General features: G+C 48.0%; 5 protein-coding genes across 5 annotated transcripts; 3 read left to right on the top strand and 2 right to left on the bottom strand.

Annotated features, from left to right (window-relative positions):
- The first annotated feature begins 1,639 nt into the window (after window positions 1-1,639).
- GGS25DRAFT_180981 (zinc metalloprotease mde10) lies at window positions 1,640-4,870 on the top strand. Its single transcript, XM_049256626.1, has 2 exons — window positions 1,640-4,509; window positions 4,585-4,870. The coding sequence occupies exon 1, from the start codon at window positions 1,912-1,914 to the stop codon at window positions 4,321-4,323; it is 2,412 nt and encodes an 803-aa protein (XP_049118850.1). The 5' UTR covers window positions 1,640-1,911; the 3' UTR covers window positions 4,324-4,509; window positions 4,585-4,870.
- A 12-nt stretch (window positions 4,871-4,882) lies between these two features.
- Window positions 4,883-5,747, bottom strand: GGS25DRAFT_481300 (uncharacterized protein). Its single transcript, XM_049260171.1, has one exon. It carries the CDS (start codon window positions 5,717-5,719, stop codon window positions 4,961-4,963), a length of 759 nt encoding a protein of 252 aa, XP_049118851.1. The 5' UTR covers window positions 5,720-5,747; the 3' UTR covers window positions 4,883-4,960.
- A 697-nt stretch (window positions 5,748-6,444) lies between these two features.
- GGS25DRAFT_481301 (glycoside hydrolase family 51 protein) lies at window positions 6,445-8,565 on the top strand. The gene is made up of 2 exons (XM_049260172.1): window positions 6,445-7,024; window positions 7,085-8,565. Exons 1-2 carry the CDS (start codon window positions 6,918-6,920, stop codon window positions 8,490-8,492), a joined length of 1,515 nt encoding a protein of 504 aa, XP_049118852.1. The 5' UTR covers window positions 6,445-6,917; the 3' UTR covers window positions 8,493-8,565.
- An 817-nt stretch (window positions 8,566-9,382) lies between these two features.
- On the bottom strand, window positions 9,383-12,314 carry GGS25DRAFT_181047 (WD40 repeat-like protein). Its single transcript, XM_049256627.1, has 6 exons — window positions 12,056-12,314; window positions 11,865-11,881; window positions 11,429-11,715; window positions 10,066-11,301; window positions 9,575-10,009; window positions 9,383-9,514 (listed from the first exon to the last, which is right to left on the bottom strand). Exons 1-6 carry the CDS (start codon window positions 12,100-12,102, stop codon window positions 9,491-9,493), a joined length of 2,046 nt encoding a protein of 681 aa, XP_049118853.1. The 5' UTR covers window positions 12,103-12,314; the 3' UTR covers window positions 9,383-9,490.
- Window positions 12,315-15,191: 2,877 nt separating this feature from the next.
- On the top strand, window positions 15,192-16,775 carry GGS25DRAFT_181106 (eukaryotic integral membrane protein-domain-containing protein). Its single transcript, XM_049256628.1, has 2 exons — window positions 15,192-15,815; window positions 15,888-16,775. Exons 1-2 carry the CDS (start codon window positions 15,439-15,441, stop codon window positions 16,621-16,623), a joined length of 1,113 nt encoding a protein of 370 aa, XP_049118854.1. The 5' UTR covers window positions 15,192-15,438; the 3' UTR covers window positions 16,624-16,775.

Below are 16,775 nucleotides of genomic sequence, written 5' to 3' on the forward strand. Positions count from 1 at the left end.
ACATCGGTCCAAAAGTAGATTATTAGTATGTAGGCAAAGAGCACGAGATCACAAGGCCGCGTCACGACCGCCACATGCAGTGAGTATTCGTAATTCAGCTTCTTGGCAAGGTCTTGACCAGCGCGTCAGCGTCAGCATAATAGGTAGTGCTGCCAACGAGATAAATAATATGGCGATGACTACGTACTAGCAACAAGCCAACAAAACGCCCTGGAATGCTTGGCGAGCGCAACCAGATAACTAGTTAGTTATGTAGATGATATCAACGATGTGGCTAGGATGGCACGGCACGATCCGATAGTTGAAGAAAGATGTTTTCGATGCTAATGTGCCGGATTCCCACATAATTTCAAGTAGTAGTCAATACACCTGGCTGAAACAGCGCAAGGAGGTTGATCGGACGTAGTTACATGGATTTGATTGTTGAGTGATGTACGGAGTATGCAGGTGTAGATGTATGTAGAACCGGGGCGGGGATGTTAATCATCGTTCTTGAGTCTTGACATCCCCGCTGCCCCGTTAATCGTGGGCCAAGCTTCCAAATACGTGCTATGTAATTACTGTACTATGTACGTACATAGTCTTAGCGATTCGCAAAATCAAGTTGGTACGGCGTCTTGGATATATTTCTTGATTGCTTGCATATGTCTGCTGACGAGCCCGTCTACACACCTACATACTATATATTACATAGTTAGTATGTAGATTGATGTTCTGGACCTCCTCTGGAGGCAAGTAACTAACTATGTTATAGTTACCTTATCTCAAGGCTGTTTATGTCTGGTGCTTATGTATAACTCCTACAAATTATGTATGCATAGTACACAGGTATGCAAGTCTTGGCCTCGTACTTAAGAGAATGCAAGAGTTGGTTATTGCCAAGACGGTTCAGGGTTCCAGGTATGGGGTAATCAACCAACCAGCCGGCATTTCTGAATTGCGCTGTAACATCATGGATGGCAACTGCATGGATGGCAAATATGAACCCCCCTTCTTCTTTCCCAGATCTATTCAAGTTCAATTGATGTTATCAATAATGAATATTATGTATGTATTATGTAGTTATGTAGTTATGTATATACTTGTACTACTAGTAGTACCTGGTAACAATTGATCAATGATCTTTCCCTTTCTAAGGAAATACCAAGATATTATTGGCCCTGATTGTCGCCAGTAATCAATACTTTCCTCCGAACCTCCCATCTTCTTCTTTTTCTTCCCTCTTCTTGTTTCTCGTATCATTTTTTAGTGTGCTGTCTGTCTGTACTAAGGCTCGACGCCTATGCAGCCAACATTATACTCAATCCCACCCTCTTTCTTTCTTTCCTTCTTTTGCATACCTGTTGTTTAACCGTTTACCAAGTTGAAACATCTGATCCTCCTCTATACTGTCTTTTCGTCCTCCAAATCCCTTCGCTTTCATTCTGCCTATTTTCAGCTTATTGGTTGGAATAAATACGGCTTGAGACTATCTAGCCAGTTAGAATTCTTGCTACAAAAATTGCCCATAGGATCTACAGCTCAGCCAGTAGTAATACAGCACCACACGTACTACACCCTTTCAGCCCCTCTAGGATTAGATCCCAAGCCCAAATCTCTGTTAGGATTAGGAACTTTGCTGAGCCTCGTTACCCTGTCTCGGCATCGGCTCTTACGGCAACGCTGGTACTTCAAGTTTCAACGTGGTTCCAACTCTTCTTGGAACTCTTACCATTCATAAGCCATTGACTTATTGTCAGACCCCTGCTGAGCGGCCAACGACGATATTTTCATTTTTTATCATCTTTTTATTTTATTTTACCTTACTTGTTGGAGACGCCTGCGGCGATTTACTTTCGGAATCGTATCGTCGCATGGAGTCTTGAGATTAATTAATTTGTCCTCGGAGCAGGACCTTTCACACTTTTGAATATGCGTGGCTTTCTCAAGGCTACGGCCGCGGTTCTATCGATATTCTCACATTATACAGATGCGCATTCAGTTAAACGAAATGCGTTGAATTACATTAGTCGACTCGACAACCCCGTAATCCAAACTCCTTCTAGTCGAGTTCACGCCTATTCCTCCTTCGACCTCACTTTTCTACTCCACAACGAGAGGGACCAGTTCCGAATATCACTAGAACCTAATCATGATGTCCTTGCGGACTCGGCCAGTGTGCGCTACCTTGCCGCTGACGGCTCAGTAAGGGAGGAGAAGAAGATAGAGAGGAAGGATCACAGAGTATTTAAGGGTCATGCGTTCATACAACACCCAGACCATTTGGAATGGATTAATACGGGCTGGGCGCGAATAACTGTTCATCGAGATGGAGCGCGACCATTATTTGAAGGCACCTTTCGCGTAAACGGAGTTCATCATCACATTCAAACTATTTCTAATTACAAACAAACGCAACACGAAGAAGATCCTCATATGGATTTTGCCGAAGATGAGTATATGGTCGTTTGGAGGGACTCGGACATCATGTCTGATTCATATGATGCCTCGGAACTAAAACGCGGGCTGGGCCAAACCTCATGTTCATCCGATTCGCTTAATTTCAACAACGAGAAAGGACATCCGATTTATCAGGGCATCGACCTCCGTGATATGTCAGCGGTGAATGCCAGAGACCTCTTTGGCCGGCAGTCATCGATTGATGGAACAACGGGTGGAAACGGCGCTGGTGTCAACTTAGCACAGACTATCGGGTCTACTGCAGGCTGTCCTACTACTCGCAAGATTGCTCTAGTAGGCATTGCCACAGACTGCACGTACACAGCCCAATTCGCCAATAATTCAGCCCTACAGGACCATATCGTCCAGCAGGTTAGCTCAGCGTCAGCGCTGTTTGAAACTTCTTTCAATATATCCTTGGGAATACAAAATCTGACTATCAGTGATGCGGATTGTCCTGGGACACCGCCACAAAACGCCCAATGGAACGTCGCCTGTAGCGATGGCGTCACCATCTCCGATCGCCTTAACCAATTCTCTTCCTGGAGAGGGCAGTTCAATGACACGAATGCCTACTGGACATTGATGAGCACGTGCAATACTGATGCGGCCGTGGGTCTTGCATGGCTAGGCCAACTATGCGCCCAGGGTTCAGGCACTCAAGGTGGAGATTCCGGCGGAGGAAACGAAACGATTGCAGGAGCCAATGTCGTGGTTCGAACCTCTACCGAGTGGCAGGTATTTGCCCATGAATCTGGCCATACGTTTGGTGCTGTGCATGATTGCACCTCCCAGACCTGCTCGGATGGTACATCAACAATGCAGCAATGCTGTCCGCTTACGGCATCTACTTGCGATGCTAATGAGGGCTTCATCATGAATCCTTCTACATCACCGGGCGTCACGCGGTTCTCCCCTTGCACCATCGGGAACATCTGTTCAGCTATGAATCGCAATAGTGTCAACTCGGCATGCTTGAGCAATAACCAAAACGTGGTCACCATTACAGGAAGTCAATGCGGTAATGGGATTGTAGAAGCAGGAGAAGAATGTGATTGCGGAGGAACGACTGCGTGCGGCGTTGATAGCTGTTGTGACCCTGACACCTGTCGCTTCCGGACCAATGCTGTCTGTGATCCGTCCAACGAGGATTGTTGTACCGACCAATGCCAATTCAAATCTTCTGGCTCGGTTTGCAGAGCCAGCAGTGGTACATGTGACCCTGCGGAAACTTGCAGCGGCAACTCTGGGCTGTGTCCTAAAGATGCCAAGGCAGCGGATGGTCAAGCGTGTGGCGCCACTGGCGCTGGTTTAACATGTGCTTCCGGACAATGCACGTCCCGTGATCTACAATGCTCAACACTTGTTGGCTCGTTGACTAACAACAATGAAACAAGAGCTTGCGATTCGCAGGCTTGTCAAGTACGATGCGCTTCACCCCAGATTGGACCCAATAGCTGTTATGATATGCAGCAGTACTTTTTGGATGGCACTCCATGTGAAGGCGGAGGGCATTGTACCAACGGACGATGTGAGGGCTCCAGCTTCACCGACCAAGTAGGGAGCTGGATAAGGGACAACTTGAATATTGTCATTCCTGTAGCAGCAGTTGTCGGTAGTCTCCTTCTTATTGGTTTATGTTGTTGTACTTGTCAGTCATGCCGACGTAGGTCGCGGAGAAGGAGGATAGCTAAGACCACGCAACCCAACAGTAGTTGGGTTGGTGGGAACGCTGGTAACGCGCCAGGGTGGGCCGCCAACTCCATACCGCGTCCAGCCCCCACGGCTCGAGGAGACCGTGGTCGCAGGTTACAGCAACAGCAACAGCCCTGGCAGGGTGGGAACCAATGGCAACCAAGAGCAGCCCCGGTGAGGTATGCGTGATCTAAGGGTCGCGCGTGAGGACCTAGGCTGGTGACTGGGAATCTGGACAACTCAAGGGACTCTACCCCTATTAAAGGATATTATGGAGGATGTCATATGTCGTGGTGTTTTGGGCGTTTTCAGGCCAAGCATGCATTTGGTACTTTACGGGGTCACAAACCCGGTTTATTTGGGATTTCTTGGATAGCATAGAGGGAAACGAATATCTTAGGTATATATAATCCTCAAACCTCGGCCGGCATGATAGGGGGTCGGGGATAGTTATCATAGTACAAAGGAGGGAGCAAAACAGGAAAGTTATTCCTAGCTTAGGTAGTTTTGTTCCAAAAGAACTTTGAAGAGTTGGTGGTGGTTGTCGAAGAAATACTATCTATCATTGCCCTACCTATTTACTTCCCAGCAATGAATGACTTTATTGAAGAATATATGAAAGAGAACACACACTGAAGCTGCCTGTATTCTCTCCCTTGCTCCCGACTTCTGTCTATCTCATCATTATCTCTTCTGGCTTTGTTAGATAAAATTTCCTGATCTTTCGGGCTCGCTTAAAATTACTTACTTGCTTTAACTCGTGAGTGAACCCACCCATTTTATTTACTACACCAAAGATTTTTACTACCAATTTGCGGGGGGGCCGTCATCTCGAGTCTTTCCTCGACGCACCGGAGGCGCGGGACGAAGAACCGCCGCCGCCGCCGCCGCCGCCACTGGGCTGGGACTTCTTCCTCCGCGGGGCGGCGGGCGGCTCCTCGAAACCGCAGAGCATGCGCGTGTAGCGGAGGCGGGTGGCGGGGATACTCTGTGGGAAGAGAGGGGTGGTGGTGGTTAGGATCGTGGTTTTGTTGGTGGGTTTAGAGGGGGGGTTGGGGTTGGGGTTGGGGTTGTTTTGGGTATGGGAAAGAGGTGATGAGATGGAGATGGGGCGCGGGGGAGTGGAGGGGATATGAAAGGGAAAGGGAAATGAGTTAGTTACCTCGTTATCTCGCTGCGCGGCCATCATCAACAGCTCGGGACTGTCGAGGACCTGGGCGGCGACACGGCGACGCTCGAGCACGGCGAAGGGCTCGTCGCTGGTGTAGTCGCTGCTGGCGTCGGAGGAGTCGTACGGGTCCTTGCCGCGCGCCTGCCGGTCCTGCATCTCGGGTCGGAAGGTTCCTCCTCCTGCTGCTGCCGCGGCGGCTACTGCTGCTAGGTATGCTTCAGTTGCTGCTGCTGCTGTCGGCGCAGTGGTTGCGGTTGTGGATGTTGTTGGTGTTGTTGTTGTTGTTGGTGCTGTTGTTGTTACTGTTGTTGTTGTTGTTGTTGTTGTTACCGGTGCTCCTCCGCCGGCGGTGGGTAATCCTCCTGGTACTCCCGGACCTTGACCGGGGCCGTAGCCGGGGTGGTGACTGGACATTATATTTTGGGGGCTGGGGAGGGGTGCCTGAGGTTGTAAGTAGTAGGTCCGTAGTATTGTACCTCTAAATCAATTTGGTGGATCGGTAGCCTACCTAGGTACATACCCTAGGTATATATGGTGTAGCTCGAGCCTCTTGAGGACACCGAAGACTAAATTAGACTAGAAATTCTTCGGCGGGGGGTTAGGTAACCTACCTAGTGCAGCCTGTGCACCCTGTGCAGTGTGCAGGTAGTTCAATTGATGTTATGTACCTGGTAAGCATGTAAGTTAGTGAAAGGTTGCCGGACCGAATAGGGTTTGGCGGGGGGTGAGGGAAGGGAAGAAGAGAGGAGGAGAAGGAATTGTTGATGATGGATGTAGTAATGTACTGTATTGTACCGACTAATGTATGTACTCCTGTACTTGGGAGTTTCCCCCGCATATCAGATACATATGTACATGTTACAGTCACGTATGTAAGTTGATCTTGCCCGTGGCTTTGGGTATGGTGTACGTCTATTAAAATTATAGGTAATTAAGTTACTAGGTTAGGTAAAAAGAAAAGAACTTTAAAAAGAAACGTCTTACTATGTATGTCTTATGTTATCTGTTTCAAATGTACGTGCTAAGAGGCTTTAATAGTGTGCAGGTACTACCTACTTAAGTTAAAGAAAGTATAATGGAATTCAATTTGTGATAGAGAATATCAATAGTTACCTAGGTTAGTAACCTAGTAAAATCAAGTTGAATCACGCAACAAAAAAAAAACACACATCTTTCTTCAATGATAAAATAAGTCACATGTCAAATGCAAACATTCATCGAGGTGGAGCACAACAGTTCAGCTTCATCATCTAATGTATCTAGACTGTCTTTCTCAAACTTATCTGCCCCAAGTTTAGAATGACATTTCATACATATTGATATCTTAGCAAGGAGCCGTCAAAACCAAACACGAGGACCTCATTATGCGCACCAATCGGCACCTCGCGGATGCGATTCTCCCGAATTGGCACTCCTCCCGTATCCGCTCCGGTCCCTAGTACGTAGTAGTAGATCCTCCTGATACGTGAGGGGAAGGAAACACCACATAGACGATATATCGTATTAAGGCCCTGAGTCCTTCGAGACTTCTTCGTTATGTTGGAGCTTTCCTCCCCCCTTTCCCCTTTTTTCTATGAAGTGAAAGGAAGCAAATTCACCCCCTTAAGCTAAAATGACGACCTTCACAAAAATCGTCGGGGACGAAACCCCGCTCATCGAGGTAGATGCCGCAAAGCGTTTGTCTAAGATTGATCCCATGACATATGGAGGGTTTACTGAGTAAGAAGACACAATGCAATTCATCACATAACTGACTGGCTGGCTGACTAACAACCTTAGACACATGGGCCGTTGCATCTACGGAGGCATTTATGAGCCCGGGAGTCCGCTCGCCGACGAGAACGGTTTCCGGAAGGACGTCCTCGCCGCCCTGCGTGAGCTCGACATCCCCGTGGTCCGGTATCCGGGAGGCAACTTTGTGGCGACGTACCACTGGCAGGATGGCATCGGGCCGCGTGAGAATCGACCCAAGCGGCCCGAGCTGGCTTGGCTCGGTGTTGAGAGCAACCAATTCGGCACCGACGAGTTCATGAAGTGGCTCGACGTGCTGAGCGAGGGAAAGGAACGCCGCGTCGAGCCCTACCTCTGCCTCAATTTCGGTACCGGCACTCTTGATGAGGCACTCGCCTGGGTCGAGTACTGCAACGGAACGCGCGACACCCACTACGCCAACCTAAGGCGCGCCCACGGTCATCCGGAGCCGTACAACGTCAAGTATTGGGCGCTCGGCAACGAGGTCTGGGGCCCGTGGCAGGTGGAGCAGATGACCAAGGAGGCCTACGCCACCAAAGCCGTGCAGTGGGCCAAGGCTCTGCGCTTACTAGACCCTTCCCTCTGCCTCATCCTCTGTGGTCAGGACGGTCAGAGCTCCTGGGATCACCACGTCTTGCACGAGTGCGTCCCCGCCGGGGCTGCCGACATGCACAGCATCCACATCTATACCGCCGCCCAGGAGCACCGCAAGAATGCTACCGCACCCCTCGCCGCCGAGCGCGCCATTCAAATCACCGCCGCCCTCATCGACCTCGCCCGCATCGAGGCCAACGTGTCCCCGACCAAGCCGCCCATCAAGATCTGCTTTGACGAATGGAACGTCTGGGACCCTGAGCGCGCACCCGGCGATAAGGGGGCCGAGGAGCAGTACACGCTGTCGGATGCGCTCGCCGTCGCCGTCTGGCTCAACGTGTTCGTGCGGCAGAGCCGCTACATTGGCATGGCCAACATTGCCCAGACCGTCAACGTCATCAGCCCTCTCATGACCACCGAGCGCGGCGTCGTTCGCCAGTCCACCTGGTGGCCCCTCTGGCTCTTCAGCCGCTTCATGCGCGGCTCCACCGTCGCCACGCACGTGCGCTCTGCCTCCTACGCCGGCGCGACCCAGCCCGCCTGGCTCCAGGACACCCTCGGCGAAGATGGCGCGCCCTGGCTTGATGTCAGTGCTGCCTTGGGCGACGACGGGTATGTGAACCTCGCCGTGGTCAACAGCAATGACCTGGAGGATTTTGCTACCGAGCTGAAGGGCGTCGGCTCCGACGTGTCCGTCTACACCGTATCAGGGCCCCAGGTCAGCTCCACCAACACCGAAGGCAACGAGGTAGTTGCGATGGTCGAGGGGAAGTGGGATGGACGGGGGAAATACACCTTCCCGAAGCACACGTTCACGTTGCTGAGATGGAAGAAGGCTTAGGGAATTGGAATGAAACACGTGGTTAGGTAGGTACTAGATTACCTAGGACAGGTCAAGTTAGTATAGGGTAGGTTATGTTTGATTAACAACAATGCTATTAAATCTTAATTCTCGACGTCTCCAATGCGTATACCCTCCTTTTTGTTTGTTTGATAATATAAAAAGAGAATTAGTAAAACGATTGTAAAATATAATAAACAATTAAAGCAAGCATGTGAGCGAACAAGCAAGTTCAAGCTAATCCTTATGGGATATGAGCGATACAAGTAGGTAGGCAGGCAGGCAGGTAGGTATGTAACTAAGGTAAGGTATACCTCCTACCTCCTACCTCCTACCAGTGAGCATTTTATACAAATAGAATAAACAAACCCGTAGGCAGAAGTACCTGAGCATGCATAGATGCATGTCCGGCAATGTCGTCGTATACTTTGGCCACACAAGACTGTCTCCATGTTTCCCTCCCCCTCGCCTTTTTCAATACACCTCTACACACACAACCCCATACACAACACCGTACACAACCCGTACACACACACACACACTTACACACACCCCCCTACACTCCCCGAATCCCTAGACATATCAATCCGACTGATACCTCAAGGACTCATCTCATCGTTTTCCTCGTGGCAAGAGTGGTATGTAATTAGGAGAACCCACAAAGGGCACAGTGATGATTATCACGATGAGCTTGTAGCTGAGCTGCTCTGTTCTCTCTTTCTCTTCTCTTCTGACGCAACTCGTATTTTCGAGGACTTCTGGTGCCGGATCATATATTATTAACGGCCTCGCGGTATGCCGTCATGGCTTAGTCGACACCATATTTCCACCATATCTCAGTGGCGGACGTTGTTTGCTTTTCCAGCGAGTATCAAAGGCCGAGGGCCGATGTATATATCCCAACACACCACGACTCTCTCATCTTAGCCACAGCCTGGGAGGGGACAGGTGGCTTGACAATTCGTCTTATAGATTCATATAATTAGAGCCCGTAGTGATCATCGGAAGTTGATAATGGCAAGCTTTTGTTATCATGTTAGCGTTGGGACAAATGCTTTAGAATATCAGTCTGGGCTACTCACTCGGCTATTCACTCCGTAAGCGAGTTTATGACCAGTTGCATCCCAACCTAGGCAATGCTCATCTTCCTCATCAGACTCGGGGTTCATCCGCGGACTAAGCCAACCGGGGTGTGGCGCTCGACTCCAACTGGCTCGCGGAATACTATGGTCGCCGACTTTCCAGATTAAAATCCTCTCGTTCGTAGCTCCAGCAATGAAAGCACCATCAGGGGTGAAAGCTAATGCGACGATTGGTGGACCCATGGTCATGGAACACTTTGCCTTCCCGTCGGGGGCTAGAGCATTCCATATGAATATGGCTCCGTCATCACCACCAGAAGCCAAAAGCCGCTCTTCGTTAGAAGGAAGGGGCTGTTGTAGGGGTTGCCAGGCTAGGGCTGTGACCGCATCGCAGTGAGCTTCTATCTCACGTCGCTTACCGGAGTTATCCCAGATCTAGTACCCATCATGTTAAAGATAGCGGTGGAGATTCGCAGGGTAAAATCACTTACATCGACAAATCCCTTCTCTCCACACGTTGCTGCTAGCGATGTTCTCCAATCAAATTGCACATGTGTTAGACTGTCGCCCTCGCGGGTTGCAAACTTTCTCAGCTCGGTAATCTCTCCATCAGCACATCTCAAGGTCATTAATAAATCGCCACCACAGATAATGATATCAGATTCACTGGTCCATGCTGCGTCAAGCGGCTCGGAATCTAGATCATGCCGGGGCAGGAAATAAGTCATCGAGTTCGGGGTCAAAGCATGATAGACTGTTATCAGAGTACCCCCGTTGTCGGGAGCAATGCCTAGGATAGCCGCGTTATTGGGGTTCCAACGAAGCTTGATAACAGGCGGTTCAGCAACTTCAAAGCGTTGAATATGGGTACCTTCCAAGGTCCATAAGTTAATTCGAGCCTTGGACTCCGAGTCGGTAGCAATAGCAATAGCAGTGCCATCCCAATTCCAAGCCATGGCAGTAACAGTAGCTCTCGGCTGTATGTCATCTTCTACCAGAGTATGGAAGTTTGGCGAGATGCCATTCACGTGACCATCAGATGCAGGGTCGGTTATGGCTCCACGAGAGACGTTCCAGATGCGGGCTAGCGCATCGGTTCCAGCAGCCGCCAAGATGGTGGGATCTTGGGGGTGCCACTGGCAATGCAGTAACACAGGCGCGCTCTCGTTATTAATTCTTGCTAATGCCGTGGTTGGTGAGGATGTTGGTGCATCGTCAAGGCTAGAACCCAAGGGTAGGAAGGTAGTTTCTGTAGTCAGTTCTTCTACCTTTTCAACCTGAGTGCCTTGCTCAGGTCCATCAGTTCGGGGAGTGGGTGTTGATGCCTGTTCGCCTTCTTGGGGAGACGGGTAAGCATGGTTGTCGCCATGGTGGTTCTGCCCGTCAAGTTCCATTGGAGCTGTGGCTGCATCCACCCCATTTTCGTACCCATTACTCAGTCTTGGTCGCTTAGCTGGGGAACCATTCAGAAGCGACGCCTGCGGTTGCCTGTCAATTTGACGTTTTCGACTATTTTCTACATCACCTCCAGATGTACTTGGTGCGGCTACTGCTGTATCTGCATCTGCATCTGCCTCTGCATCGGCCTCATCATCATGCTCAATTTCCTTAATCCGTAGCTGCTCCTGTACCTGTTGGTGAAGCGGCGGGTGCGCACGTAGTGGACCAAATATCCCTAGTTGCAGGGCCTCGGCCAATGCCGCCGTGGTAGCGACATCACGAGGTACCTATACAGAAAAATCTGTCAGTGCCCATTTGGCCGGATCCTGGGCAGGATTGGAGAAGACATTTTGGCTTGCATCGCATCACAACGCCCGTGTCGGACTTTTGTTGTGTCTTGCCTGGTGCACTCACTTCGCAACCAAAATGCAAAATACAAAAAATACAAAAAATACAACAAATACAAAACATAACACAAAATACAGAATACAGAATACAAAATATCGAAGAATAATTGGGAAATTGTAAATAACATACCTGTTGTGATTGCACATGTTCTCTCTCTAGCGAATTATACAATAAACCCTTGTTTATGACATTGACTAGTGCATGACTCTTGACATGTTGCGCGAAATCGAGCTGTCGGTGAGGTTCCTGGACGTGCCACTCTTTTTGGAACTTGACGGCTGTCTCTCGATAATCTGCAACCTCTGGTTAATTTTGACTGCAGTCGTCCACGGTAACATCACCATCAACACCGTCACCATCACCATCACACATAGTAAAAGGTAAAATATTTTTCATATGAGTGAGGTGCGCAAAAGATAACATCACAAGGGAGCACACATACTGCCTTCTATTAAATACCTGCGATATCATATTAACAAAACAGCGCAGAGTGACAGCATTATAAATAACGCGAGAGGAAGGATAAGTATAAAGGATACGGTGATGAAGGGGGGGGAAGGGAGAGACAAGACTGGCGCTTTTGAAGATTTGAAGGTTGAAGGTGTGTAGAAATCGGGGTCAGTCAAAACATACCTCCAAATCAAGAAATTGACTCGATCTGAGTCCAAATACTCCTTCATGATCGCAAGCAATGAGTTACTGTTCTTTTGTGACAGCTACAATATCTACCGAAATGGACCGTGGCGCCAGTATATCAGGATAGACCGTATTCGAGCTTTTCTTCTGAGGATGGTGAAGGAAGAAGGACAACGAGATTTTGGCCGTGAGGCCTTGGAACAGATTAAAGATGCATGTCCAAGGGTCGGGGCCAACTAACTGACTAGGATGGATTTGGTGTGGATCTTCTACCAGGAACCTAGTATGTTGACTACATATATGTAGGTACTCTTACCAGCTTAACATGCTGTGAAGCTACAGCCAGTCTCGGTACCTTCAAAGTTTAGTGCTTACCTACTTTGTGCTAGTAGCTCCTATGGGGATAGTACTAGGTAGTATATGTAGTACAGTAGTATCATAGTACATGTATGTAACTATTGTACATATGTATATATGTACATGATCATTGATGTTCAATGTTGACATTGATACTACCTAATAGTTACTTAGTACCATACTACCATGTATTATGCATAGTGCAGTACAGCACTGAGATACTACAGAATACATTCGATATTCAAGTCTCGGTGGAGACAGCCTTTTTGTTTTACATAGTTCTATCCAATGCTCATTGCTCAATGTTGAGCCAAATTGTGTACGGTTGTGTCTGTCTGACTAACTAACCTAGTAGTACTTTCAAGTTGGAACCAACACTGAACTTTTAGACTTAAAGGAGCCTTTAAGGAGGTATGCATGTAATTTAACCTCATCTACCCATAAAACCATAAACTCATCCGTACATGCCCACACATAATAATTACATGAGACGTGAAGTTGAGAGAGTTCCAAATGTTATTTAAATACAGGGATTCTAATTTGGCACGGCTTTTTCTTCTTCTTCTTCTTCTTCTTCTTCTTCTTCTGCTTCTAGGTATGTAACTAACTAGCAGTGATTATGTATGCCAACACTGATACTACATAGGGACAATACTACTAGTTATGTAGGTACAATACAATAACATTGAAGTACCCATACATATACCTACATGTAACCATGGATTCCTAGTGTATAGTACCTAGTAGGGCTGGTGATCCGCCACAGTTTGTGACTGGACACCCATCAGTTTATCATATTTCCCTTTTAAAAACGCAATTTATATGTCGACTAATATGTATGTACTATTTATCTAATACTATGTCCCATCAGGTTGCATTAGCGAATCGCTTGACTGCAGGCACTTGAATCAAAACCTTGTCCCGAATCAGGTTCGGCATTACAACACTGAACCTTTCAAGTTCTTTTCATCATACATTCGATACTATAATACCTAACATGGTATGCATTATATGTATAATAACATTGAACTAGGCCCAGTCACTACTAGGTACCTAACCTAGGTATGTATGTACGTTGTACATCATTACCTCGGTGTCATTCTTCAACATAGCACCGCCTTTGGTTGCTGACCCACGCGGTAAGGCGTCTCCTGGTGCTGCAGGTGTTCTGGCGGGTAGCAGAATGATTGGAGAGAGGCTAGGCTTTATTTTTGCTAGGGAGACAAGAAAAAAAAGATGGATCAACCCATGAGGTGGTTTTTGCTTCTCTCTTTTCCTTTTCGAACAATGGAAACCGACAGCGAAACTCCAGACGACTCCACATTTGCAAGTGGTCAGGGTTCACCATTGATTAATCCGCCATCCTAGCCTTGGCCAGTAAGCTTGGCTGGGGTACTCCCGGAAATTCGTAATCGACATGATCTCAGAACTGAGATCGGTCGTGCTCCAGCTTGAGGAAAGGGAAACAACAGAAAAGGAAACTAATACCACGTTATAGAGTAGCTTTGTTGAGTCCATAACCGGTGCAATGCTCTTGTTGACGAGAGTGATAAAGGCATCTTTTCCAAGTATTAACAGCCAGGCCTTAAGAATGTTTTGAACGCATCATCTTAGAACAGGGGCCAGGCTGGAATTCAGTCAACCAGAGCTGAGATGGATACGTACTTACCAAGTGGTACCGTACCAAGCTTAGACGAGGAAACAGGCGATCTTTTAAGTCTTTGCCATCTATCCCTAACTTTGTTAGGCTTAGTGCATTGATCATAGTATTAGATATGCTTCTCCGGCATCACCAAACACCACTAAAATTTCAGAGATGTCCTAAATCCTTGAAGGCTCTTCCCTAACCTAGTAGCCTAGGTCATCAATCCTTCAGCTGTTAACTATTATTCCGTAGGGCTACATGTAAGTATAATTCGAATGGACCATATAATACTATGTATGTAGGTTAACGTAGGTAATCATATGTAAGATTGATTTGTCCCAGTAGAAGCCCAAGGCTACACGTAGTCTGTTGTTGGAGGGCCTATTCTTGGAATTTATTTTTTTGCGGAGTTGTAAGTCAACCTGAAGCACGTGTGGTATGTATCGACACATACTACGTAGAAGAATATTTGAATCCTGACGTTCTAGGGTTTGGGTCTGTCCAGTGTCCACTGTAGACTACGTCTTGTGTGTGTGTATTATGTATGAGGAGCCTGTTGCTCCCCTGCAGAAATTTCGTTGCCCTAGAGCCCGGGGCTAAACTTGATTAGTGGCGGGTTCAAGTTCTGGGTATGCGGACGAGCCTTTCATTCCGGTAGGGTCGGGGGCGGATAGATGGAAGAAGCCTTCAAGAAGGGCTGTTGGAATGGTGTAGTTATGCCAAAGAATTTAATCTTTTTCGAATTAGAGAAGCGCCTAACTTACCCTAATTACCTATATGTATATGGTGAGAATATTATTACCTACGTGTAGTATATGTATGTATGTATGTATTGTACTTCAAATGTTATACATTACCTACATGTAGTACCTAGTAGCTTCAAGTTGAGGCTTTAACCAGCACTGAGCACCTTAAACTTGAATGTACTAGGTACTACATTATGTGGTATCCGGAAAGGAAAGCGGCACATTGGAAAGGTTAATTTGATCCTGCCTTTTTGGCCTAAAATAGTAAGGCGTCCCCTTACCCTAAGCTTGGCTAGGGCTAGGCAGGCTGGCAGGTTGGTAGGCTACTATTACTATCCATGGATGTATGATGTATCTTTCTAAATTTGTGGCTTGACGCAGGAAGTAACGGACGGGTCTTACGCATGCTTCTAACTTTTCAGGGCTGCGGGTAAGTAAAGGGTTAAACCCAAAAAAGCACGGGCCACATCAGCCTTGGTTGACAACTCAATCTCGTGATGTGCGATTTGCGCTTCAACGCGATCCCGACAATCCGACATCTCCCTCCCAAACCTTGCACTTTTCTATCCAGAAAGCCTAGCACCCTGTGGCTTTGGCTTATTTGAAGTTACAATCACCTCTAAACGGCTATCATGCCTCCGCGACTAAATATTCCTCCAGTCACCCGCGTCGTGCTGGTGGTCTTACTTCTACAGTCCGTCTTGAGTGCTGCAGTTCGATATCGCCAATGGTCCGCACATTCCGAAATCGTCGTCGAATGGCTTACTCTCATACCTCAACTATCCCTCTTCTATCCTTGGACTTTCCTGACGGCTACCTTGGTCGAGAACAACATATTCACCCTAGCCATTGCCGGACTTACTCTTTATCATGGGGGGAGGTATCTGGAGAGAGCATGGTCCTCCAGGGAATTCGCTAAATTTCTCCTCGTGGCCTCCTTGATTCCCAATACCTTGACCTTCCTAGTTCTTGTCTCACTATTTACTGTTACCCGTAACGAGAGTTGGACGTAAGCCTAGACTTCCAAATATGAATACTTGTTTGGTGTACTCGGATATGCTGACATGAGACGAAATTCTAGACTGATGACGATCGCTGGCACGATACCTGTGCAGATATCCTTTCTCGTTGCTTTCAGCCAGCTTGTCCCGGCGCATACGGTTACCCTCTTCCGCGGTGTCTTGTCTTTGCGCGTACCTCGATTCCCTCTCCTGTATTTCGGTTTCGTGTCAGCACTCTCCCTAACGCCTTTACTTACGAGCGCCTCGGTATTCCTAACCCTATTCGGTCTTCTTTCGAGTTGGACGTATTTGCGCTTTTATAAGACTGTCTTTCCGGACCTCGATTCTTCACAACCAACTTCAATGCGTGGAGATGCCAGTGAGACTTTTGCCTTTGCTGAGTTTTTCCCGGGGCCAATGAAACCTTTCGTCGCGGCAATCACGGAGCCCATTTTCAATGTGCTGGTAGCGATGAGGCTATGTACACCGTTCTCTCAGGCCGATATATCCGCTGCTCAAGGTAGTAGCTTCATACAGCGTACTGCGCATGGAGGTGTCCGGGCTGAAGCTGAAAGGCGAAGAGCTCTGGCCCTGAAAGTATTAGATCAGCGGTTACATGCCGCAACTGCGGGAAGTAGTTCAAGTAGTTCTGCTCCACGAAACCAGTCCCAGCCTCCTGTTCAGCCGTCAGGCCCGACGATACAAACGCAGCCACATCCAAATACCCAGGCAGCAATGACATCACAGCCAACCACAGTGTTGGGAGAAACAAATTACAACCCCGATCATGACCATAGCGAGAAGAGCGATTCTTGAGGTGTCTAGATTTCGGTGAGGCCTTGAAAGACGCCCCTATTTAGGCCTTGAACCACCCCCCCTCCAACTATGATTCGTATGCATTTCTACGCGAGGAGCACTTGCGAGCTCGGAGTCGGTATCAGAGGATGAGGCATCTCGGTTTTGGGGCT

The sequence above is a fragment of the Hypoxylon fragiforme genome (genome assembly GCF_022984875.1).
Source record: "Hypoxylon fragiforme strain CBS 206.31 chromosome Unknown GGS25scaffold_3, whole genome shotgun sequence".
Classification (NCBI taxonomy): Eukaryota; Fungi; Ascomycota; class Sordariomycetes; order Xylariales; family Hypoxylaceae; genus Hypoxylon; species Hypoxylon fragiforme.